The 26,256-nt window shown below is 44.3% G+C and overlaps 1 protein-coding gene across 1 annotated transcript in view; it reads left to right on the top strand.

Moving 5' to 3' along the window:
- Positions 1–26,256, top strand: part of arhgap42a (Rho GTPase activating protein 42a) — a 604,917-nt gene that overhangs the window by 303,811 nt on the left and 274,850 nt on the right. Inside the window, exon 4 of the mRNA XM_085998730.1 lies at positions 273–344. Coding sequence (XP_085854856.1) covers positions 273–344 — 72 coding nt within the window. The remainder of the gene's footprint in view (positions 1–272; positions 345–26,256) is intronic.

Here is a 26,256-nt window from a genome sequence, read left to right as displayed (position 1 = left end):
TGTTTTCTGTATAGTTGTATTAAAAGTCTGCTAAAAGACTCTTGTTTAATGTTTTCAGCAGTCTTTCCACATTATTACAATAAAATCATCGATGTGAGAATACAAGTATACAGTTCTGGAGAAGATATATGGAAAAATTAAGTTCTGCACCTCTGCAGTTTTGATGCTTTGTTCAGATCACTGTAGTTTAATTTCAGCATAAAACATTCTATTAGATTAATGTATGTAAGCTGCAACATCAGTTAAAATTCTATTCTGCATTTCTGTTCTAGATTCAGAATGCCAATGATGTTTTAATTGCACCACTGGAGAAGTTTCGTAAAGATCAAATAGGAGCAGCAAAAGTAAGTAATGTAGTTTTATTTTTTATACTCCATTCTTGTATTAAACTTGACATCGCAAATATATTTCCCCAATTGTTACATAATTCCTATTCTTACCTAAAAATCCCAAAACAGCAAGGAACTGGTTGGTTTCTAAATTGAAATGTTGAAATTTTGCCTTTGGGGCATGGGTTCAGATAAAAGTAAGACAGATGGGTTGAAGCTCTGTTCCTGCTCTGGTGGCCATTTAAGACTTTAAAACTATGTGCAGACATTGGAAGAAGGAAATACTGTCTTGGATTACATTTGTGTTTTTCACATTAAATCATTTCAGAAACTGAAATGTGTTGCCATTTGTGAGTTCTCTTGGAACTGATTTTGCTTTCAAAAATGTTCCTGCTTTTAAGTGATTTCACATGAATAGTTGCAACTCGTGTATTTTCTTTGCAAACTTACATGATACAACTGAGCTTCTTAATTACATAGAATTACATAGAATTTTACAGCACAGAAACAGGTCATTTGGCCCAACAAGTCTATGCCTGTATTTATGCTCCACATGAGCCTCCTCCTACCCTACTTCATCTCACCCTATCAACATATCCTTTTGTTCCTTCCTCTTCATGTACTCATATAGCATCCCCTTAAATGCTAATTGCCTCGACCACTCCATGCGGTATAGAGTTCCACATTCTCATCACACTCTGAATAAAGAAGTTTCTCCTGAATTCCTTATTGGATTTATTAGTGACTATTAGGGTTGCAAAATTCCAGGAAGTTTTAAAAGAGGAAACTTTCCATGGGAATTTTCGGGAATTTGGGGAATTTATGGGAATTTTGAGTTTTTTTTGCACACTGATGGTTTTTGTCTCTGACCCTTATATTATCTTTGTCATCAAAATAGACATACTGTTCCATACAAATAAAAATAGGCTTTCAAAACTTTAGGTTATAATTTTGAACTTTATTGAACCCCCACAAAAAAGACCCATCTAAAATAAAATAAAAAGAGCGTCAGGTTATTTAGCCTATAATTTGTCCTTATTTTGTCCTTTTGAGTCTTCTACTCATGAGTCTTCTACTTATCATTGCTCATCCTGATTCTCTGACTCTGGCTCTGACGTGTCCATTTCCTCCTCTGTGTCACTGTCTAGCTGTGTGGTGGACACTTCTGTATCCGGCTCAATAAGTTGTAGGTTCGCCCGGATAGCCACCAGTTTCTCCACTCTCGTTAGTCAGCCTGTTGCGCACCTTTGTATGCATATTCCCAAAAAGTGACCAGTTTCGTTCAGAGGCCACTGATGAAGGTGGGATTTGGAGTATCACCGATGCAATGGGTGACAGGGCCTCAGATGCACAAAATCCCTTCCACCGGATATGCTTGCATGATTCCCATATCCTGTCCCCATTCCAAAGACCTTGCTTGGTAGAGAACTTTGCCAGACTTCCCAGAACTTTGCCCACGTCCAGATTGAGGTGACGTGAGAGGGTAGAAATCACACTGTAAGCGCTGTTGATCTGTTCTCCAGAAAATATTGGTCTCCCAACATGCTTTGGGTCCAGCATGTATGCTGCAGCATGAATCGGCTTGACACAACATTCTTGACGCGTCTGTATGAATTGAACAATTGCCTTCTCCTCTGCTTTGAGCAGCAGGGATGTGAGTAGGGCAATGCTGATTTGTTCTTTTAAATCAGCAAAAAGCCTGAGAACATCTGACAAGACAGCATCATCTTCAATCTGAGCAATTGCAGATGCTACTGGTGAGAGTAGTTTAAGGCTGCTAACCACTCTCTCCCAAAACACATCATCCAGCAGTATTTTCTTGATGGTGGTTTCCATATCCCCAGACTGGGATATTGCCATTTCTTGCAGCGACTCCTTACCCTCCAGAAGGCTGTTGTACATTATGACAACTCCACCCCATCTAGTGTTGCTGGGCAGCTTCAGTGTGGTGTTCTTGTTCTTTGTCGTTTGCTTGGAGTTGTAGGTTGCTGCAACTACCTGTTTTCCCCTGACATACTTAACAACTTGCTTGGCTCTCTTGTACAGTGTTTCCATGGTTCTCAAACCCATGATGTCCTTGAGGAGCAGCTTGAGCCCATGAGCTACGCACCCAATAAACGTAATATGAGGGTAGTCCTCCTCCACTTGAGCCCAAGCAGCCTTCATATTCACAGCATTGTCAGTAACTACTGCAAAGACCTTTTGTGATCCAAGATCATTGATGACCGCTTTCAGCTCATCAGCAATGTATGTGCCTGTGTGTCTGTTGTCCTTCGTGTCTGTGCTCTTGAAGAACACTGGGAGAGGAGTGGAGACGATGTAGTTTATGATGCCCTCCCCTTGTACATTTGACCACCCATCTGAGATAACTGCAACACAGTCTGCCATCTCTATCATTTCTTTGAGCTTTCCTTGGACTCTGTTATACTCAGCCTCCAGCAAATAAGTAGACAAAGCATATCTGGTGGGAGGACAGTATGCAGGGCGAATAACATTGAAAAATCTCTTCCAGTACACATTGGCTGTGAGCATGAGGGGTGAGTCTGTCGCATATACAGCTCGAGCAAGGCACTTGACGTAATAAAACTCACTATGCACTTGGTTTGAGCATAAAGCAAGGCTTTAATCAACTTATTTTAGAACATGGAAGTCTAGTTGTATCCACTAGCTCCTTGTCTTTACAAAATGTCCCTGGAAAGCTGGGGCCAACGCCCAAGTATTTATACTCCTTGGACGGCGCCACCAGCAGGCCGTCCAGTGTTATTTCATAGGTAGTTTCTCGATGATGAGATTTATGACAGCACTTAACTGCATTCTTCTGGCTATGGTTATCCATTGTATCAAAGAACCTTCCAAGTGGGCCAGGAGTTGCTGATGATAAGGAGCCTGATGTTGAATGTGAACCATCATCTTCTTGAATGGAAGCAGAGGAACTCTGGGTTGACTGCTGTGAGCTTTGAGTGAAGTTGTTGCATTTGGATAAATGCTGCTGCATCTTGGTGGCATTCTTTACATATGGCTTTGTACAGTGCACATGTACACAGTCTTTCCATCTTTTATGCCTGGGGTAAAATGCTTCCACACATCCGACGGTAAACGTGGCATTGTTCTATGCAGAGAAATAAAGGGCATTCGTCTCTGTGTCGAACTGCGGTCGATCAGCACGATTGCAACAGGGTGAGTAAATTTTTCCTGATGCTCCATGTGATGGAAGCATGACCTGTGCACGCACGACACTACATCACCAATAGAGGGAGCTAATCGCTCATCCACTCATCCAACCAATCAGGACACATTTGTTCATAGTCATGCACAAAACTTATAATTATTAAAACAAGCCAAGTAAGAAGATAAACATATATTGATTAAGAAATTCCTTAATAATTAAGATTCATCTCTGTTAATAATTTTAAGAGAGGACGTGTGGAAGAAAAATGAAAGAAATACAAAAAAAAACAAAAAACAATATTATGCTAGCATGTGCTTTTTTGGGCAAAATTCCCAAGCTAAACTTCCCGTGGAAAATTTCCGGAAATTTACCGGAAACTTTCCACCCCTTTGCAACCCTAGTGACTATCTTATATTTATGGCCCCTAGTTTTGGACTTCCCCACAAGTGGAAATGTCCTCCCTCTGTCTATCCTATTGAACCCCTTCATAATTTTAAAGATCTCTATTAGGCCACCTGTCAGTCTTTTTTCTAGAGAAAAGAGTCTCAGTCTTTCCACTTGACCATCTGCTGTTTTCCATTTAAGCACCTTACAGGTCATTCCATTTCTTCATTCACTTGTGCATTTATTTTCTATCTCCTTTCCTTTTGTCCTCTTCATTTTTAAAAGCTATTTATCTGTGATAATTTACAGTTCTGAAAAAGGGCCTTTAACTGAAGAGTTAACTAATTTATTCTCTTCCCCATATGCTGAGTGACCTGCTGAGTGTTTCTAGCATTTTCTGTTTAAGTTTCAGATTTCCAGCATCTGCAGTTTTTTGCCTTTGGTTTACAAAAGGGTAGTATTATGGCCACGGACAAGCATTTTTAAACAGCTTTACATTTTGTTCTGTACCATTGATGGAAACAGTTAGAATGGGGTCAGCCAGTGGCTCAGTTGGTAGCACTCATACCTCCTAAGTCAGAAGATTGTGGGGTCAAGTCCCATTCCAGAGACTTGAGCACAAAAATCCAGGCTGACACTTCAGTTCAGTACTGAGGGAGTGCTGCACTGTCGGAGGTGCCGTCTTTCAGATGAGACGTTAAACCGAGGCCCCGTCTGCTCTCTCGGGTGGACGTAAAAGATCCTATGGCAATATTTCGACGAAGAACAGGGGAGTTATCTGCACAGAGCAGGATTAAACCGGGTGGACTTGAACAGAGTGTTTTAGTTGGGAATTTGGAAAGAGTGGGAACTCGGTGAAGAGGGGGAAGGAGTTGTTGCTTTTTGCCTACACTACTTGTAGTGCTTTGTGTTACAGGTAGATATTTAATTTCAGTACCCTTAACTTAATCTAGATCAAGTAATTAGTCAAGAAACTACGCTGTAAATTAAGTTACTTAATTACAAATGTAAGTAAATTTAATTAAATAAAGCAAGGTTATATAGGGGTGGCAGTGCAGGAGGTGTGCCGCAACTGCAGCATGTGGGAGTTTGTGGAGAGCTTTGTGATCCCGGACAACCACATTTGCAGTAAGTGCCTGCCTCTTGAGGAACTTCAGCTCAGAGTTTTTGAGCTGGATTCTGAGGTACAGACATTGTGGGGCATCAGGGAGGGGGAGATTTACCTGGACACTTTGATCCAGGAGGCAGTCAAACCCCTTAGGTTAGGTAGTGGTACAAGTCTGATTAGTGGTCAGGGACAGGAAGGTATAACTGCAACTCAGGCAGGTAAGGAGACCCCAGGTGCAGTGCTGGAGGAGCCTCAGCCTGTGCCCTTATCCAACAGGTATGAGGTTCTTGCTGCCTGTGTGGATGAGGGAAAAGCCTGCAGGATGGATGAGCAAGCTGACCATGGCACCATGGTGCAGGAGGCCATTCAAGTGGGGGGAGTGAAAGGGAATGTAGTTGTGGTAGGGGACAGTATAGTCAGGGGGATAGATACTGTTCTCTGCAGCTGCGACTGAGAGTTCCAAAGGTTGTGTTGCCTGTCCGGTGCCAGGGTTTAGGACATCTCCTCGCGGCTGGAGAAGAACTTGGAGGGGGAGGTCCAGTTGCCGTGGTCCACGTAGGAACCAACGACATAGGTAGAACTAGGAATGAGGTTCTGCTGAGGGAGTTTGAGGAACTTGGATCCAAATTAAAAAGCAGAACATCAAAGGTAATAATCTCTGGATTGTTACCCAAGCCACACATAAATTGGCATAGGGACAAACAGATTAGTAGTTTAAATGCGTGTCTCAGAGTGGTGTGGGAGGAAGTGGTTTCAGTTCATGGGTCACTGGCACCAACCAGTACTGGGGAAAGAGGGAGCTGTTCCGTTGGGATGGGCTCCACTTAAACCCGGCTGGGACCAGTGTCCTGGCGAACAGAATAACTAGGGCAGTAGACAGGGCTTTAAACTAATGATGCGGTGGGGGGGGGGGGGGGAGGATTCAGGAAAGAGTAAATTTAAAAGCAGTGAGAGAAATGTCACGGCTCTAGAGCAGAGTAGAGTTTTGGGTAAAAATAAACACAGTGGGTCAGGAAGGGACAGAGAGAGTAATAAAGGTAATAAGGCATCAGTGACTAAGGTGACATCAGGGAAAAATAGAAATAAGTCAAAGCTAAAGGCACTATATCTGAATGTGCAAAGCATTTGAAACAAAATAGATGAATTAATAGCACAGGTAGAAATGAACAGGTTCAATCTAATAGCCATGACGGAGACGTGGTTGCAAAGTGGCCAAGGTTGGGAACTAAATATTCCAGGATTCTTAACTTTTAGAAGAGATAGGCAAAATGGAAAAGGAGGAGGGGTAGACCTGATAATAAAGGAGGGGATAAAGGCAGCAGAGAGAAAGGATCTTACCTCCAAAAATCAAGAAGTAGAATTGGTTTGGGTGGAGCTAAGAAACAGCAAGGGGCATAAAACATTGGTGGGAGTTGTTTATAGGGCCCCAAACAGTAGCTGTAATGTAGGGCAGTGTATAAATCAGGAAATGAGGCGCATGTAACAAGGGTAATACAGTAATCATGGGGGACTTTAATCTACATATAGACTGGGCAAACCAAATTTGTAGTAATAATGTGGAGGACGAATTCATGGAATGTATGTATACAAGATAGTTTTTTAGATCAGTATGTTGAGGAACCAACGAGGGAACCGGCTATTTTAGATCTAGTATTGTGCAATGAGAAAGGGTTAATTAATAACCTTGTAATAAAGGGGCCTTTAGGGAAGAGTGACCATAATATGATAGAATTTTATATCAAGTTCGAAAGTGATTTAGTTAAATCCGAAACTAGGGTCTTAAATCTAAACAAAGCAAACTACGTAGGTATGAAGGGCGAGTTGGTTAAGGTAGATTGGGAATCTACATTAAAAGGTATGACGGTAAACAAGCAATGGCTACCATTTAAAGAATTAATACGTAATTTACTATATTCCTTTAAGGCACAAAAATCCCACAGAAAAATGGTCCAACCATGGCTAACAAGAGAAGTTAAAGATAATATTAGATCAAAGTAAGAGGCTTATAATATTGCCAAAAAGAGTAGTAAGCCTGAGGATTGGGAGGATTTTAGAAGTCAGCAAAGGAGGACCAAGAAATTGATAAAGAAAGGGAAAATAGAATATGAGAGTAAACTAGCGAGAGACATAAAATAGGCTGTAAAAGCTTCTATAGGTATGTAAAAAGGTAAAGATTAGCGAAAGTAAATGTGGGTCCCTTATAGGTTGAGACAGGAGAAATTATAATCGGGAATAAGGAAATGGCAGAGAAATTAAACAAATACTTGGGCCCCGATTTTCTCCCAGGCGAGCAGGGGCCAAAAATCGCAGAAATAGGGGGTCGCGATTCCCCGCCCCCGCCCGACTTTCGCCCCCATGTTTCAGCGGGACCCGAGTCAGTCCCGCCCGCCGCAGGCGGGAATGGTCGGTGGGAGCCTAATGATCAATTATTAGCATGTTTAATCCTATTTTCAAGGGCCCTTGCAATTTTCTGGCTTTCCCCACGTAAAACACGCCTGACGGGAACACCGCTGATGAAACCTGGCGTGAACAGAGTTGGCTTGCTTGCTTTCAGCTGCAGGTCAATCAGGACTGAAGAGATTTAAACAGGCAGCATTTGCAGGCTGCAGGACCTTGTTGCTGAAGGCTTGGGGCAACTTTTTGAAGGCTTAGGCACAGCTGTGGAAGGTTGGAGCCTCACACACTTCTCCAGTGTGAGCTCCTGGGAAGCCCCTCAGAGCCTCCTCAACGGAGGCATCTGCCAGATGCATGGGAGGCCTTTTGTTCCTTCCCTTCCTGGCATTAGAGGATCTCCAACAGCAGAGGAGGCTGGAGCAACTCCAGCAGCACCAGCAGGAGCGGCAGGCTGCGGCTCAGCGACCTGGGGCAGCACAGGCCAGAAGGGGCCAGCGCATGGAAGGCTGTCGGCGCAGGACATACCCCCAAATAGGGTCTACAGACACAGGGTCAGCTATCTCAACATGACTGAGCAGCAGTGCCAGAGGCGGCTCCGACTTTCGCGAGAGGTTGTGACTGACATCTGCGCAATGCTGCAGCAAGACCTGGAGCCCAGAGCACCAGGTCCACACTACTTACCAGTGGCCATCAAAGTCACCGCCGCACTCAACTTTTATGCCTCCGGCTCCTTCCAGGGATCAGCAGCAGACATCAGCGGCATCTCCCAGGCGGCCGCACACACTTGCATCAAACAGGTAACCGATGCCCTCTTTGCCCTCGCGCACAATCACATCCATTTCACCAGGGATCGCGCAAGTGTGAGGGCGCGAGCGCTTGGATTAGCTCAGCTGGCAGACTTTCCAAGGGTGCAGGGTGTAATTGACTGCACACATGTGGCCCTTAAGGCACACCACCGCAATCCAGGAGTTTTTGTCAACCGCAAGGGCTTCCACTCCCTTAACGATCAGCTGGTGTGTGACCATAAGAAGGTGATTTTGCATGTTTGTGCCAGGTTCCCTGGCAGCTGCCATGACTCCTTCATACTGCGCCAGTCTACTGTGCCTCCGCTTTTCAGTCTGCCAAGCGAACTTGAAGGATGGCTACTTGGAGACAAGGGATATCCCCTGCGCTCTTGGCTAATGACGCCATTGAGGAGACCAGCCAGCGAAGCTGAGGAGCGCTACAACTCCAACCACATTACCACCAGATGCATTATCGAGCAAACCATCAGATTGCTGAAGATGCGCTTCAGATGCCTCGATAGATCAGGTGGAGCCCTACAGTACTCATCAGCCAGGGTCTCCAAAATCGTCGTGGTATGCTGTGTGCTTCACAACATGGCACAGCGTCGTGGCTTGCCGATTCCGCAGAACCAAGAGGCTCCTCACAGAGCTGCCTCAGATGAGGATGATGCTGAGGAGGAGGAGGATGGAAATGAGCAGCCTGCAGAGGCCCGCCAACCAGCGGCACCAGTGCGCGAGAACATTGCTGGGCAGAATGCAAGGAACGCACTCATCCTGGGCAGATTTGCGTAGCCTGGTACATCAAACACTGCAGCCTCACTGCTTCTTAACTGACCATGGACAGTGGCCCATGCCTACACTTTCCTACCTATTTGACCAGCTTGCTGACATCTGCAAGTTATCCTAAGGCCTGTATGTGATATCCCCATTCGCCAAATGACAGACGCCATAACTGCAGCAGCTGCCACCAGATTTTTTATGTACAGGAAAATGATGGCATTAAAACTATTTACAAGACTGGATGGTGGAATAGTTATGTGAGTGTGAGCATAGAGAGAAACGGAATGTGTAAGGGTGCATGGATGTGACTGTGAAGTGGGATGTGGAGGAAGAGATTGCTGAAGCTGAGTGCTGTTGGGGAAAGGCAATGGGGATCAGGTTGAGGGTGATGGACACTTCGTACTTGCTTTCCCTGTGTGGGGAAGGTCATGGAAGCGCTTCCTGCACTGCATCCAGGTGAGACGGGTGACTCCCAGATAGTTTACCTCTGCTGCCACCTCCATCCAGGCAGCCCTGGACTCTTTGGGAGGCCTCTTCCTCCCTGAGCGAGGGTAGAGGACCTTCCTGTGGGCCCTAACCCCATCCACCAAGGTCTGCAGTGACGTCTCGTTGAATTTGGAGGCAGCTCGGGGTCTGGCACTGGCCACAGCTGCTGCAGGCTCCTCTGCCGTAGTACATGGTTCGTTTGGAAGCCAACAGAGGAAGCAATGCTTGCTGTGGACCTTGAAAGCACCACGAATGATGACATCATACTGCGGGGCTTTCTGACTGGAAATGGACAATTAGCAAGGGTTCCCACACGCTGGAACTTAATTGGCCACTTGAGGGAAAATTGCGTGCAGCTGGCTGACCCATTTTTATTCGGGTCGGAACCCCACATTCTGGGAACCCGCACATTTCCCGCACGATCCAGAAAATCGGGCCCTTGGTGTCTGTCTTCACAGAAGAAGACGCAAAAAACCTCCTGGAAATAGTGGAGAACTAAGGTTCCAGTGAGAATGATGAACTGAAAGAAATTAGTATTAGTAAAAAAAATAGTACTGGAGAAATTAATGGGACTGAAAGCGATTAAATCTCCTGGACCTGATGGCCTACATCCTAGGGCTTTGAAAGAGGTGGCTTTAGAAATTGTGGATGCATTGCTTGTTGTTTTCCAAAATTTTATAGATTCTGGAACGGTTCCTGCGGATTGGAAGGTAGTAAATGTAACCCCACTACTTAAGAAAGGAGGGAGAGAGAAAATGGGGAACTGCAGACCAGTTAGCCTGACATCAGTATTAGGGAAAATGCCAGAGTCTGTTGTTAAAGATGTGGTAACAGGGCACTTAGAAAATAATAATAGGATTGGGCAGAGTCAACATGGATTTATGAAAGGGAAATCGTGTTTGACAAATCTGTTGCCGTTTTTTGAGGTTGTAACTAGCAGAATAGATAAGAGGGTACCAGTGGATGTGGTATATTTGGATTTACAGAAGGCATTTAGTAAGGTGCTATACAAGAGGTTATTTAAAAAAAAATTAGGGCTTATGGAATTGGGGGTAATATACTAGCACGGATTGAGGATTGGTTAACGGACAGAAAACAGAGAGTACTACCCCCACTTGAATGGCCTCCTGTACCACAGTGCTGTAGCCATTTTGTCCATCCTCCCTGCAGTCTTTGTTCTCATCCATGTGGGCAGCAAGTACCCCGTATCTGTTGGACAAGGTCAAGGGGTGAGGCTCCTCCATCACTATATCCTGCGTCCCCATACCTTCCTGACTCACAGTCACACCCTCCTGTCCCTGACCATTGACTAATTCTAAAGAACTACTTAAACCAAGAGGCGTGACTGCCTCCTGGAACAAAGTGTCCAGGTAACACTCCCCCCGCCACCCCCCCCACTCCTTGAAGCATCACCGCATTTGCAGCTCGGACTCCAACTCAACAACTCTGAGTCGAAGTTCCTCAAGTTGCAGACACTTACCACAGATGTGGTTGCTCGGGATCTTACTGCTCTCCACAGACTCCCATATGCTGCAGTTATGTCACATCACCTGCCCTGCCATCTCGATCTAACCTTATTTTATTTATTTAATTAATTAAAGGTTTTATTCAATCGATTATTTTTATTCAGTTTTAATTAATTAATCTAGTGTAAGTTATTAATTTATTAAAGTAATAGCAGTTATTTTTCCCCCAGCTCTAAATTTAATCCACTACCCTAACAGAGTGGAAAAAAAAGTTGAAGTTATCAGAGGAGAATGATGGGAGTCCAGCAATGAGGAAGTTGTAGAAAATCGAGTATAAAGCTTTTGACAAATCTTTCAATGATAATGGGAGTGACGTAGGGCTGGAGGCTGGTGTGTTGCAGATGGAAGTAAGCTGTCTTAGTGCTGAATTGGATGTGGGAATTGAAGCTTAACTCTGAGTTGATCTGCGTTTTGCATGTTCTGATTCAGCCTTAAAGTGTGGCCAGAGAAAGGGGTGGAGTTGGTGGCAAAGGAGTGGCATTTACCTTTGGGGCTGAAAATAATGGTTTTGGCCTTCCTGCTGGTCATTTAGAGGAAATTTTAACTGATTCACACCTTAATGTTAGTTAACAATCTAACAATATGGAGTAATGGTGGAGTTGAGAGGTACTGGAGAAGTAGAGCCGCATGATGTCAACATATGTATGGATTCTGACTCCTTTGCGTATGAATGATGTCATGAAGGGCAGCATATAGATGAAAAAAAGGAGGGAGGCCAAGGGAAGATCCTTCAGGAACTCTGGAGGTGATCGTGCAAGGGGGAGAAGTGAAGCAATTGCTGGAGATGCACTGGCTGTGTTTTGAGAACAATGAAAGTGTAGTCCTGTGGAGCTGGATGACAGACAATAGGCGATAGAGGAGGACAGTGCGGTTGACGGGTGTTGAACAGAGAGGTTGAAGACGAGGAGGAGGGATAACGTATGTGGTTGCAGTTATAGAAGTTGTTATTTGTGACTTTGGCCAGGGTGGTCTCAATGCTATGCACAAGGTGGATGCTGGACTGAAGGGATTTGAACAGGGAGTGCAATGTAGCAAACAATTATTAGAGCTTGCCAGCTTCTGTACTTTTCTAATCTTTTATTGGCAGAAACATCTGTCTTCCTCTGCCTGATTGAAGCTTTTTGTTCTTGTATAAAGTCTGCCTGCTGCTTTTTTACTTTGGCTCTACTCGCTATCCAGTTTCTCTTGCCATTTCTTGCACTTTCTTTGACTTTTTTATCAGTTTATGCCTTTTTCATTTTCTTCTTTCTGGATCCTGGCATCTTTCACCTCCGTCCTCAGTCTATTCCTTTTTGTATTTGTGATGGACTAGGTTTGTGCATAGGTCTTCAGTGTTCTCAAGTTAAGCCAGTGCTTCAAAATTATTCTCTTTTTCTGCGTCAAATTCTGGATAGTGTAAATTCTAGTTCATCCATGGATTTTGGCTCTCTTTCCAGAACTAAAACTGATAATCAGAACGATGATTTATGCCATGGAATATTTTTCACTGTCTAATAAAATCTATTTAGTTTCTTTAAATTATTTGAATAAAAGCTGGGGCACAAATTTCAAAAGCTTTATTCAGGTGAAATGTATTGAGTTTTTTTAAAGATAGAGGGTGAGGGTTAGAGATGGAGAGAAAACATGACAGACTGCACAATTACACAACTGTTGTAATTTTAGTTGGTATTTGAATTAAAAATACTCAAAACTTCACAAAGCATATTAAGCTGAGAGTCAGAACAACACATTGCCTTTCTTTATCATAATTTGAGTAGCTTTTTTTTAAATATTGAAATTTGAAGGAAAACATAAAGGGGGAAAATTCGGTTGCTTTGCACCTCCCGTTCACGCCCTAAGAGGGCGCTAACGGGGCGCAAAGCAACTAGCGCCTGGGCGCGGCGCTGCCAATGCCTTCTGCAAAATTCAGCGGGAGGTTAGTGGCGGCGATAACAGTTATTGCCCCGCGGCGCTGTGCCATCGCTGTGCGCAGCGCCCCAGCCGCGATCTTCAGTAGTGCCCCCTGACTTACCGCCGGATACTATGTCCGACGGGGTCAGGGGGGCCTACCTGTGGCCGGCGCTATTTAAAAGTAGTGCCCCGGCGAAGTTAGCGCCCCAAAGGGGGTGCAACTCAATTTTTCCCCCAAAGCCTCCATTTATCAATTGACTTTCAATTGTGTTTTGTTGGTTGATAGAAAAAATAAACATTCTAAATACAGACTCCTGTGAGATGGAGAAAGAGAGAGAGTATAGGGACCAACACAAAACATCAAATTTAATTCTTGCAGAAATCGCTTATAATAAGTATAAACCTGTGTTTCCACCCCTCTTCCCTCCCACCCTCCATGCATACTGCTGTCTGGGCCTTGCCCTTCCCCTAATTCCACATTCCATTCCCTTTTTGCCAAACCATCATGATGCCAGACCAAAGCATCTCCCCCTATGCTAACAAACCATAGCGGCCTCATCAGAGTGTTGCCAAACTACAGGACCCCCACCCCAGTTCTGACAAAGCCAGTACTCCCCTATCACAGTTGTATCAAGGCCTTGAGCACTTCTTCAGAGCTGCCAAAGCCCAGAGCCGTCACTAATATTATAAAAGCACAGAACCAACTCCACTGCAGCAAAACTGCACTCCCGCTATCCACATTGCGCAAGGGGAACAAAGACCAAATTAAGTCTTCAGGAAAAGTGGGTTTAGAGGCAGGGAATAATTGGAATAAATCTGTTGGAATGTTTTACATACAGACAATAAAAGAAAAAAATAGATCTAAAGGTTGCCATCTTTTCATCCAGTAAAGTACATTAAACTTTTCATTAATGTAGAATACCAAGGTCATTTTCTGCACACCTTTTTTATAACATTTGGACAATGTATATCTGATTCAGTTATTACCTTTGGCTCAGAAATGTTTCTGCAGTCTTTGAAAAGTTATTAACATTTGTCCATGAGCAACATAGAGGTGGAAGGAAATATTGGCAGCATCTGTGGAGAGAGAAACAGAGTTAACGTTTCAGGTCGATGACCCTTCGTCAGAATTTTTTGTCGAATGTCGTTCACGTTGAAATCCATTACAAAGAATTGTGAATTGCATTTTGGCATTACCAAAAAGGAACTACCAGATATAATCAGGTCATCGACCTGAAACGTTAACTGTTTCTCTCTCCACAGATGCTGTCCGACCTGCTGAGTATTTCCAGCATTTTCTGTTTTTATTTCGGATTTCCAGCATCGGCAGTATTTTGCTTTTGTATAGAGGTGGAAGGTCCCACATTAGATTTGGGGGGAAAAGAGCTCGAGTCCCTGCTCCAATGAATATCCAGTGACCTGTGTGTTTGTGAATATCAGGCAAAGACAAGGTAGGGCTCGACAATGATACCATCCAAAGTATAATAGTCTCAACACTTGCCGTCTAGACTTGAATATGAAAAGTGGTCAGTTGGGCAAGGTAAGGGGGCTACTGATGCCCGTGGAATTGTACTCTTGCATGAGTTGGTGCCTTCAGGAGAGGAGGGGAGAACTGATCTTCGGAAATCTTAGTTTCTTATTGTACAAAAGCTGCAGTCCTTTTACAACTACTTTTTGGAGATTCAGTGCACAATCATTTTGGCTTTTCTTCATTTATGAATAAAAGCAGTATTGCCTCAGTTGTTTTTACAGCCCCAGATTACTAGTGGATTCCTTGGCAATTGGATTTTTATACACTTACTATGTTCATAAAGGCCTGAGATAATTAGGACTTACAATGTGTCAGTCAAAGCATCATTAGTACTGTGAAACCAGATGAATTACAGCTTCCATTTAGATACGTGGCCACTGCAGTTACTGAGCTAATGTAAATAGTAGCTTGATGACTTAACTGGGAAAGGATTTCAAGCACGAGGTAGCTTTCCTTTTTTGGTATTGTGGTTTGTTGGTGTACAGCTGATAACTTTAGGGAGATCATTGTGAGATATATTGTTTGCCCTGGCTCATTGAATTCATCAAAGACATTTAGCAACATTTATTCTAATGTCCAATGACCTTTACAAACTGATTACACCAAAGCTTAATGTTGCTGATCTGAATTACTAACAGTTTTAATTCCAACTAACATGTTTTGACTGACTTTTTGTCTGCCTAGCTTCTTGCATAATTTTTTTTGTGGAATGTCGTTCAAGTTGAAATCCATTACAAAGAATTTTGGCATTACCAAAAAGGAACTACCAGATAAAATGTAAAAGCAGTTTTTGTACCCAACTACTCGGTGACTACTGTATCTGCAATCCTGGATAAAGAAAATGTAGATTTTAGAATACAGATCAGGGGAAAGTTGGTTAATAAACCTTATCTTTCCAGATGTTCACACTCTTGCTTGTGGGTTGTATTGTTTGTTTCTTGCTTTCTTGGCATATGTGATGACATCCAGATTAGCTTTTTTATTTACTCAAAAATGTACTGTAACCTTTTGAAAACCTGTTTTCCCACAACATTGTATTCACTTGTTGAGAGAATTCACAGTGAGAAATCAGTAAGAGTATTTTGTTTCTTAAATATTTTAATTGGAATTGATGGTTTTCCAAAATGTTTCATGTTTTAACCTTTAGTTTTCTGTAATTTGGTAAATTTGTCCTAGTTTGTTTATGCTTCACATACCAATGTATTGACCCAGTTTTCCAGTTGTTTCCAGTGTAACTATACCAGCCAGGAAAATCTAGCAATTAAAAAAAACAGAATCTGAAGCAATGAAATCACTCGATGTTTTTTCCAAAGCATTTTGATCATTTTTCTGTCTCACAAACTCAAAATAAAATTCTATCATATCATAAAAACATTACATTTCACAATAATAATTAAATTTATCGATAAAATTATCTTTCATGCCTTTATCTACCTTCATTAACATTTTTTTCTCTGAGGCCTTGGACACTCACAAAGGCTAGGGTTTAAATTGATATTGTTCCCAGAGCAGTGATTCGGTCGGCAGAGTAGAATTAATTTCAAAAGCTGTGCCTGCAGTTCCCAGGATGTCGCAGTTTGAATGTGCAGTGCGGATAGGGTTGCCAACCCTCCCGGATTGCCAGGGAGTCTCCCGGATTGGGGCATGGATCTCCCGGGTGCTGCTGCGAGCAGCCTTAGAAATCTTTGTACTTTAAATTTGCCACCACAGCTCCCCCCGGCCAGCTGTGATAGTGCCAGCTGCCAGTCAGAAGCCTCCGGCTCGATGACATCACCTCTCCTTGTCCGCCACAGAGAGCGGTCCCCGCTCGGGTGCACGGAAACTGGACCGGCTGGTGGGGAGAATGGGATGGGGAGAAAGATGGGAATCGAGTTGTATTGGGGCAGGGAGAGGTGTGAGGCAAGGGTGAATAGAGTCTTGGTGGGGGGGGGGGAGGGGGCAGGTGATTGGGGCTCAAGGCGGTGGCAGGCTGAGGGGTGCAGGTGGTGGTGGAGGCTTGGAAGAGTCAGCGATTCGGGCGCATGATAGCAGGCTGGGAGTCCGAGGAGAGGGAGCCAGGGGATGGGGGCTTGGTGGAGAGAGGGAGACTGGGAAGTGGGGGTCGGGGGATTGGGCCTCAGTGAGAAAAAGAAACGGGGGATGGGGGTGAGAGGGATTCTGAGGAATGGGGGTCGTTTTTCTTCATAAAGTGTGTTACCTCACACTTATCCATGTTAAATTTCATCTTCCACCTGTCTGCCCATTCTGCTAAATTGTCTGTCTTCCTGGAGCCTTTTACGGTCCTTATTATTTGCCAAATTCTCAACTTTTGTGTTGTCAGAAATTTAAAGGTTGTTTTCTCTATACAGAAGTCCATATCTTCTATATCTGTTTAGAACAAAGGTAAACTCAGCGCTCTCACTTCTAACCCTTCTCCAGTCGGAGCGAAACCTATTTACCGTAATTGTGTTTTCTTTCAGCAGCCACATTTCATCTCTTACCATATATACCTGAACTTTTCTAACCACCCTCTTGTGAGACTCCTGATTAAATGTTCTCTGAAAATCCAAATACACTATATCTACTGCATTCCTTTAACACTTCAAAAAATACTGCAACATTTATTGAGCATCAGATGTGCACTGGCTGACCTTGATTCACCCATGCATTTCTAAATGTTTACTAATTTTATCTTGAATGAATACTAAGAGTTTGCGTACAACTGATATTAGACTACTGGTTTATAGTTACTCAGTTTATCCTTCTCTCCCTTTCCTTAGGCTATAATAATATTTGACTTTGTTTTTCCAAATAATTTGAAAACAAAGTCAGAAAATGAATTTTAGATTTTTTTTAAGGTAAAAATTCACAGCAAAGCTATTAGAAAATGCTTAATATCTACTTCAACAACAGAGGTAGAGGGGGATGACTGTGCTTAATTTTGTTTATACTGTGAGATAGAAAACAATGACTATTTGTAGAAAGAGTTATTTATGCAGCTGCTCCACCTATTTATTTATCTAGCTGCAGCAAGTAAGGGAAACACTCATTATTTTCCAAGATCTAATTAACAGCAATTGCTCTAGTCTTACAAATATCATTTGAAATTCTTTCAATAAAACTTCTATTATATAGCACCCTTTAATGTATAAAATGTCCCATGGTACAGAGAGGGGCTAAAAATAAAATATATAAACAAAATAGAATAGATGCTGAGCTAAGGTGTGAAAGTTAGGAGTGGTTGGCCAAATAGATGGATTTTGAAAAGGTTTTAGTTGAATAGAGAAATGAATTGGAGCAAGGGTTTTGGGAAGAAATTCTGTAGAGTCAGGCTGACAATTGAGAGCTTTGCCACAAGCGGCGGGATGAAGAACGCAGGGGAATGCACAAAAAGCCAGAGTCGGAAGACCCAAGCCTTCTTGAATCGCTGCTGTCCGTCTGTTGAAGATACTCCCACAGTGCTGTTAGGGATGGGAGTTCCAGGATTTTGTGGTGTATGTGCCTTTAAGAGCCCCAGGTGTGCTGTAATGCCGGTAATTGCCACTCGGGCTATATAAGCCTGTATATTGTGTATATCCGTTAGAAACCCCCCCAGAGTTTGCTTAATAAATACCTATGAACCAACTCCTGTCTTCAGTGTCTTTATCAACACACGGACACTACAGTGGCGACGAAGTGGAAACGGACTCACCTGCAATTCGGCAGCACCTCAAGGACATCGATTCCTCGGGCGTCCAGAAGACTCAAGGAAGTGAGAGAAGCTGTGGTTTCACCAGCTGGCCAAGCTGGTGGCAGGTACTGCACTAAATCCTTCCTGGGCGTCAGGCTGGGGCTCCAGCGGCTGGCTCTACAGCTGAGACAGGCAGCGAAATCGGAGGCAATCAATAACGGACTGGGAGGGAGCACTCGGGAGACGGCCGGCGCGGCAAGCAGGTCAGCGTTCAGACCTCCGGCGGGAACGAGTCTCCAACAGTAAATTTAAAAAAAAGAGAACGGAAACCGCAGTAAACAGCGTTGTTATTGGCAGCAGCGGTGGGAAAGCGCGGGAAGCGCCATATCTTTGCTACAGAAAAGAAAAAAAAAGCACGGGAAGCGCCATATCTTTTCTGAAATGCCTAAGTCTGGCAATATTGATGCTTTTGATAGCGAAATAGAGGATTGGACCACATACATGGAAAGAGTAGAGGTATATTGCACTGCAAATGGAATAGAAGATGAAAAAAAAGCTTCAGTACATCTGAACTTAATGGGCGCAAAGACATACGGGCTGTTACGAAATTTAATCACTCCAGCCAAACCAAAGGACAAGAATTTTAAAGAAATTGTTGATACCCTGCAGGAGCACTTAAACCCAACACCGCTGCTGATAGCGGAACGATTCAAGTTCTTCAAGAGAAATCAACACAAGAATGAAAGTAACGCTGATTACCTAACCGAATTAAGAAAGCTATCAAAGTACTGCCAATTCGGGGCAGGACTATCAGATTATCTTCGAGACAAATTCGTTTGCGGTCTCTTAAGTGAAGGAACACAAAAAAGACTGCTTTCTGAAAAAGATTTAACATTGGACAAAGCTTTCAGTATGGCTGTATCATATGAAGCAGCAGCAAAAGGAGCTGCAGAGATACAACAAAAGACACAGGACTTCGGCACCCATGAAATGACACAGGGTTTCGAAAGATGTTATCGCTGCGGCAGATCCACCCATAACCAGAGGGACTGCTGGTTCAAGGACAAAGCATGCAGGCAATGCGGAAAGATTGGACACATTGCACGGGTATGCCGATCTGGACAAAATAAATCCACTGACAGAAAACAAAAAATCAATAAAGAAAAGTACAGGAAGGTACAAATGATGACGGACAGTAGCTCCGAAGACCAGAAGAGCGATAGCGACTTCGAAAACAAGAGACTAAGCTGTCTCAAATTACATAATGTACTTGCCAAAGATGATTACCAAACCATTTGGGTTACCCTCACAATAGCAGGGTCCCCAGTTAAAATGGAGCTAGATACAGGATCAGCTCTGACCGTAATAAATCGATGGGATTACGAGAGGCTATTTTCGCATATACCTCTAAAAGACACATCCATTATCTTAAAAACATATACGGGGCAGAAAGTATACCCCAAAGGAAAAATAAAGGTGCCTGTTGTATACAACGGCAAAGAAATACAAAAGTTGTATTTATACATTCTACAAGATGGTGGTCCACCGTTGTTGGGACGTGAATGGATCAGGAAGATACGTTTAGACTGGCACTCCATTCAGGCACTGACGGTGACCAGTAAGGAAAAAAACAATGATGACATCATACCTGAACGATTAAAAGACATCTTGGCCAACGCCAAAGAAGTGTTTCAAGAGAAACTAGGAACCTTGAAAGGCATCACCGCCTCAATAAAAGTGGAAGATGCAGCAATTCCCAAATTTTTTAAGGCAAGACCGGTGCCATACGCAATACGTCCAGCAGTCGAGGCAGAGCTGGAGAATTTGGAAAAAGCAGGCGTATTATCCAAAATAGATTGGAGCAAATGGGCAACACCCATCGTTCCAGTCATGAAAAAAGCATTGAATAAAGATAATTCTGAAGAACAGAGAAAAATTCGCATCTGTGGTGACTTCAAGGTGACTGTAAACCCGGTCCTTCACACAGTACAGTATCCTCTTCCAAGGATAGAAGATATTTTCGCCTCACTATCCGGAGGGAAACGTTTCACCAAAATTGACTTGGCACAGGCATATCTACAGATGGAGGTTGAGGAGGCCTCTAAAAAGTATCTCACGATAAACACACACAAAGGCCTGTACCAGTACAATCGACTGGTTTTTGGAGTAGCATCAGCTCCAGCTATCTGGCAAAGAGCTATGGAGCAAGTCCTGCAAGGGATTCCGGGGACTCAATGCTACCTAGACGACATCCTTGTAACAGGAGAAAACGACAACGAGCACCTTGCCAATTTGGAGCAGGTGCTCACTAGGCTGAAAGAACGGGGCCTACGAGCGAATCGCCCCAAGTGCGAATTTTTCCAAAATCAGATATATTGTGGCCACATAATTAATAATGAAGGGTTGCATAAGTCACCTGAAAAAATTGAAGCGGTTATAAAAGCCCCAGCACCTGAAAATGTTTCACAATTAAGGTCGTTCCTGGGATTAATAAATTACTATCACAAATTTTTACCGAACTTATCAACTCTTCTACACCCTCTTAATGAACTTCTACAAACAGGAGTGATTTGGAAATGGAACGAAGACTGTAAACGTGCCTTCCATAAATGCAAAGACTTAATCACATCCGAAGAAGTTTTGGCTCATTACAACCCATCACTGCCAATCAGACTGGCGTGCGATGCATCCCCTTACGGCATAGGAGCAGTATTATCCCATAAATTCCCTGATGGCTCAGAACGGCCGATAGCTTTTGCGTCACGCTCATTAAACTCAGCTGAGCGTAACTATGCCCAAATCGACAGGGAAGCACTCAGCCTGGTATGGGGAGTGAAGAAATTCAACCATTACCTACACGGACAAAAATTTACCTTGTTGACTGACCATCAACCCCTCATCTCCATATTCAACCCTAAAAAAGGTGTTCCCATTATGACAGCGCAAAGGCTACAGAGGTGGTCCCTTTTTCGAGGGGCACACCAATACAACATAGAATACAAAGGGTCAAAACAGCATGAGAATGCTGACGGTTTATCGCGCCTACCGTTGCCAATGGTAGAAGAGGCACCTACAGTAGACCCAGTAGAGATGTTCCACTCTACCATAGTGGAATGTCTACCAGTGACAAATTCTGCCATTGAAAGGGAGAGGAGAAATGACCCGACTCTCTCACGGGTCTACGATTTAACAGTGAAGGGATGGCCAGCACATGGCGAACCACTGTTGCCAGCATTCTCGCAAAGAAGAGAACAGCTGTCAGTGTGCCGAGGAACCTTGATGTGTGGATCCAGAGTGGTGATTCCACCCAAACTCCAGGATAAAGTGCTAAAGGAGCTTCACGAGGGGCATCTGGGTGGAGTGAAAATGAAGAACCTAGCTAGGGCGTTTGTATGGTGGCCAGGTATCGATGGAGACATCGAAGAAATGACCAAGAGCTGCCTAGGATGCCAGAAGGTCCAAAACGCTCCACTACAAGCCCCTCTACATCCATGGGAGTGGCCCTCATCTCCCTGGCAAAGGGTGCACATCGACTTTGCTGGTCCATTTATGGACTCAATGTTCTTAATCGCGGTTGATGCACACTCCAAGTGGCCGGAGGTAATAAAGATGTCCTCCACCACCACGGAAAAAACCATCACAGTATTAAGGACCATATTTGCCAGGAATGGGCTGCCGGAACAGATATGTTCTGATAATGGACCACAATTTGAGTCCGAAGAATTCAGAAAGTTCTTAAAAAAACAATGGGGTTAAGCACTACACGTCCGCCCCATACCATCCCGCCACCAATGGATTGGCTGAAAGGTTTGTCCAGACCTTCAAGAAGGCCATAAAGGCCATGGGTAATGAAGACATAAATCTACAGCATAAGGTAGATAACTTCTTGTTTGCATATAGGAATGCAACACATGTGGTTACAAACCAAACTCCCGCCATGATGTTTTTCAATAGAAGACTAAGATGCCGGCTGGATTTGATCAAGCCAAACATCAGAAGGGACGTGGAGAACCGGCAGTTTCAAGGCATGAATGAAAGGCCAACTAGAACCTTCCAGATAGGTCAACAAGTTTTGGCCCGGGACTACCGTACCGAGAAATGGCAGCCTGGAACTATCTGCACACGACTAGGACCACTGATGTATACCGTGGACATCGGAGAAAGCATAATAAGGCGCCATGCTGACCAAATCATAAAGTCATCTGAAAAGGGACAACCTACACCACAACTCTATACATCTAACGATGAAGTAGAGATACCCATATCTACCTCCGATCCGGTGATACTGGAACCCGATGAACCCGACACTAGCATTCAAGCCGAATCAGCCTTGCCAGAAGAACCTACTACACCACCAGAAACTACTACACCCCCGAGGCGTTATCCAGACCGAGTCAGGAAGCCTCCTGAGAGACTAACTTATAATTAATTAACTACAGCAATGTATATTATTTTGCTTATAACATGTAATTAATAATTACTTAAAATATGATGTACTGGTTAGCTAAAAGGGGAGCAATTATGGTGTATGTGCCTTTAAGAGCCCCAGGTGTGCTGTAATGCCGGTAATTGCCACTCGGGCTATATAAGCCTGTATATTGTGTATATCCGTTAGAACCCCCCCCAGACTTTGCTTAGTAAATACCTATGAACCAACTCCTGTCTTCAGTGTCTTTATCAACACACGGACACTACAGATTTTGACCCAGCAACGATGAAGGAACAGCAATATACTTGCAAGTCAGGATAGTGTGTGACTTGGAGGGGAACTTGGAGGTGGTGGTGTTCCCATGTGCTTGCTGCCCTTGTCCTTCTAGGTGGTGGGGGTCGAGGGTTTAGGAGGTGCTGTCGAAGAAGCCGTGGTGAGTTGCTGCAGTGCATCTTGTAGCTAGCACACACTGCAGCCACGGTGCGCCGGTAGTGGAGGGAGTGAATGTTTAAGGTGGTGGATGGGGTGCCAATCAAGCGGCTGCTTTGTCTTGGATGGTGTCGAGCTTCTTGAGTGTTGTTGGAGCTGCAATTATCCAGGCAAGTGGAGAGTATTCCATCACACTCCTTACTTGTGCCTTGTAGATGGTGGAAAGGTTTTGGGGAGTCAGCAGGTGAGTCACTCGCTGCAGAATATCCAGCTTCTGACCTGCTCTTGTAGCCACAGTATTTATGTGGCTGGTCCAGTTAAGTTTCTGGTCAATGGTGACCACTAGGATGTTGATGGGGGATTCAGCGATGGTAATGCCGTTGAATGTCAAGAGCTGGTGGTTAGTCTCTCTCTTGTTGGAGATAGTCATTGCCTCGCACTTCTATGGTGCAAATGTTACTTGCCACTAATCAGCCCAAGCCTGAGTGCCTTCCAGGCCTTGCTGCTTGCGGGCACGGACTGCTTCATTATCTGAGGAGTTGCCACTGGAACTGAACACTGTGCAATCACCAGCGAACATCCCCACTTCTGACCTTATGATGGAGGGAAGGTCAGTGACTAAGCAGCTGAAGATGGTTGGGCCTAGGATACTGACCTGAGGAACTCCTGCAGCGATGTCCTGGGGCTAAGATGATTGGCCTCCAACAACCACAACCATCTTCCTTTGTGCTAGGTATGACACAAGCCAGTGGAGAGTTTTTCCCATTGACTTCAATTTTATTAGGGCTCCTTGATGCCTCACTCTCAAATGCTGCCTTGATGTCAAGGACAGTCACACTTGCCTCACCTCTGGAATTCAGCTCTTTTGTCCATGTTTGGACCAAGGCTGTAATGAGGTCTGGAGCCAAGTGGCCCTGGCAGAACCCAAACTGAGCATCGGTGAGCAGGTTATTGATAAGTAAGTGCCGCTTGATAGCACTGTCCATGATACCTTCCATCACTTTGCTGATGATTGAGAGTAGACTGATGGGACGGTAATTGGTCGGATTGGATTTTTCCTGCTTTTTGTGGACAGGACATACCTGGGTAGTTTTCCACATTGTCGGGTAGATGCCAGTGTTGTAGCTGTGCTGGAACAGCTTGGCTAGAGGCGTGGCTAGTTCTGGAGCACAGGTCTTCAGCATGACAGACGGGATGTTGTCAGGGCCTATAGCCTTTGCTGTATCCAGTGCGCTCAGCTGTTTCTTGATATCATGTGGAGTGAATTGAATTGGCTGAAGACTGGCTTCTGTGATGGTGGGACTTCAGGAGGAGGCCAATATGGATCATCCACTCAGCACTTCTGGCTGAAGATGGTTGCAAACGTTTCAGACTTGTCTTTTGCACTTGCGTGCTGGGCTCCACCATCATTGAGGATGGGGATGTTCATGGAGCCTCCTCCTCCTGTTAATTGTTTAATTGTCCACCACCATTCATGACTGGATGTAGCAGGACTGCAGAGCTTTGATCTGATCCGTTGGTTGTGGGACCACTTAGCTTTGTCCATAGCGTGCTGCTTCTGCTGTTTAGCATGCATGTAGTCCTGTGTTATAGCTTCCCCAGGTTGGCACCTCATTCTTATGTATGCCTGGTGCTGCTCCTGGCATGCTCTTCTACACTCTTCATTACTCTTCATTGAACCAGGGCTGGTCCCCTGGCTTGATTGTAATGGTAGAGTGAGGGATATACCAAGCCATGAGGTTACAGATTGTGGTGGAATACAGTTCTGCTGCTGCTGATGGCCCACAGCACCTCATGGATGCCCGGCTTTGAGCTGCTAGATCTGTTCTGAATCTATCCCATTTAGCACGGTGGTAGTGCCACACAACACGATGGAGGGTGTCCTCAGTGTGAAGATGGGTCTTTGTTTCCACAGTGACTGTGCGGTGGTCGCTGCTACCAACACTGTCATGGACAGATGCATCTGCGACAGGTAGATTGGCGAGGATGAGGTCAAGTAGGCTTTTCCCTCGTGTTGGTTCTCTCACCACCTGCCGCAGGCCCAGTCTGGCAGCTATGTCCTTCAGGAATCAGCCAGCTTGGTCAGTAGTGGTGCTACCGAGCTACTCTTGGTGATGGACATTGAAGTCCCCCACCCAGAGTACCTTCTGTGCCCTTGCTACCCTCAGTACTTCTTGAATCAGCGCTTCTCCATGTTGAACACCACTTGCATCGGCTGAGGGAGGGCAGTAGGTGGTAATCAGCAGGAGGTTTCCTTGCCCATGCTTGACCTGAAGCCATGAGACTTCATGGGGTCCGGAGTCAATGTTGAGGACTCCCAGGGCCACTCGCTCCCTACTGTATACCACTGTTTTGCCACCTCTGGTGTGTCTGTGCTGTTGATGAGACAGAACATAGCCAGCGATGGTGATGATTCTGTGGTTATGACTATGTCAGACTGTTGCTTGATCAGTCTGTGGGACAGCTTTCCTAATTTTGGCACAAGTCCCCCGGTGCGGAGGATTTTGCAGTGACGAAAGGTCATCGACCTGAAATGCTAACTGCCTGACCTGCTGAGTATTTCCAGCATTTTCTGTCTTTATTTCTATCAGCATATATTCTAATCCCTTCTCCCTCATATGCTTATCTAGCCTTCCCTTAAATGCATCCATACTGTTCGCCTCAACCACTCCCTGTGGTAGCGAGTTCCACATTCTCACCACTCTCTGGGTAAAGAAGTTTCTTCTGAATTCCCGATTGGATTTCTTGGTGACTACCTTATATTGATGGCCTCTAGTTTTGCTCTTGCACACAAGGGGCCAGAAATTCGCGGCCAGAAGCGTGAGTACGGTCGGGGTACTCACGCATCTGGCCGTTGGAAATGCCGGCGTTCAGCAGGAACAGCGCATGCGGGGAACGCCGGCATTTCCAGACCCGAGGTCTATTCACAGCGCGTGCGACTGCACAGGCAGCGCTTGCGCAGTGAACTTTGTGGATTTCAATGATGGATTCAGTGAGGGTAAGTCCTTAGAAGTTACACTTGAAAAAAGCAAGTGTAAAGTTGTTCATTGGCTGCGGAGGAAGATATATTTTATCGTGGAGCTTCTGAAATGCAATATTTTTGTTTGGGAAAGGGAGGGAAGTTATTTTAAGAAATTTTAAGTAAGTTTTAAAGTTTAAATTTTTTTTTTAAAGGGTTTTCAGAACGGTAGGTAGAAGGAGCAATTGTGGCTGTGTGAATGGAATGTGAGAATGAGTTATGTATGTATGTCCACATATATTCCTTTACGTATATGTATGTATGTTTTATATTCCTTTACTAATGTGTATGAATGTATGTTTTTAATTATGATTTTCCAATAAGTTACTTTCTCTGAAAGTCATAATT

This window comes from Somniosus microcephalus, chromosome 10 (genome assembly GCF_052327205.1).
Source record: "Somniosus microcephalus isolate GS21.2 chromosome 10, FLI_Smic_1.0, whole genome shotgun sequence".
Lineage (NCBI taxonomy): Eukaryota > Metazoa > Chordata > Chondrichthyes > Squaliformes > Somniosidae > Somniosus > Somniosus microcephalus.
The sequence above is the reverse complement of the archived record's forward strand: the minus strand, read 5'-3'. Positions and strand labels throughout refer to the sequence as shown.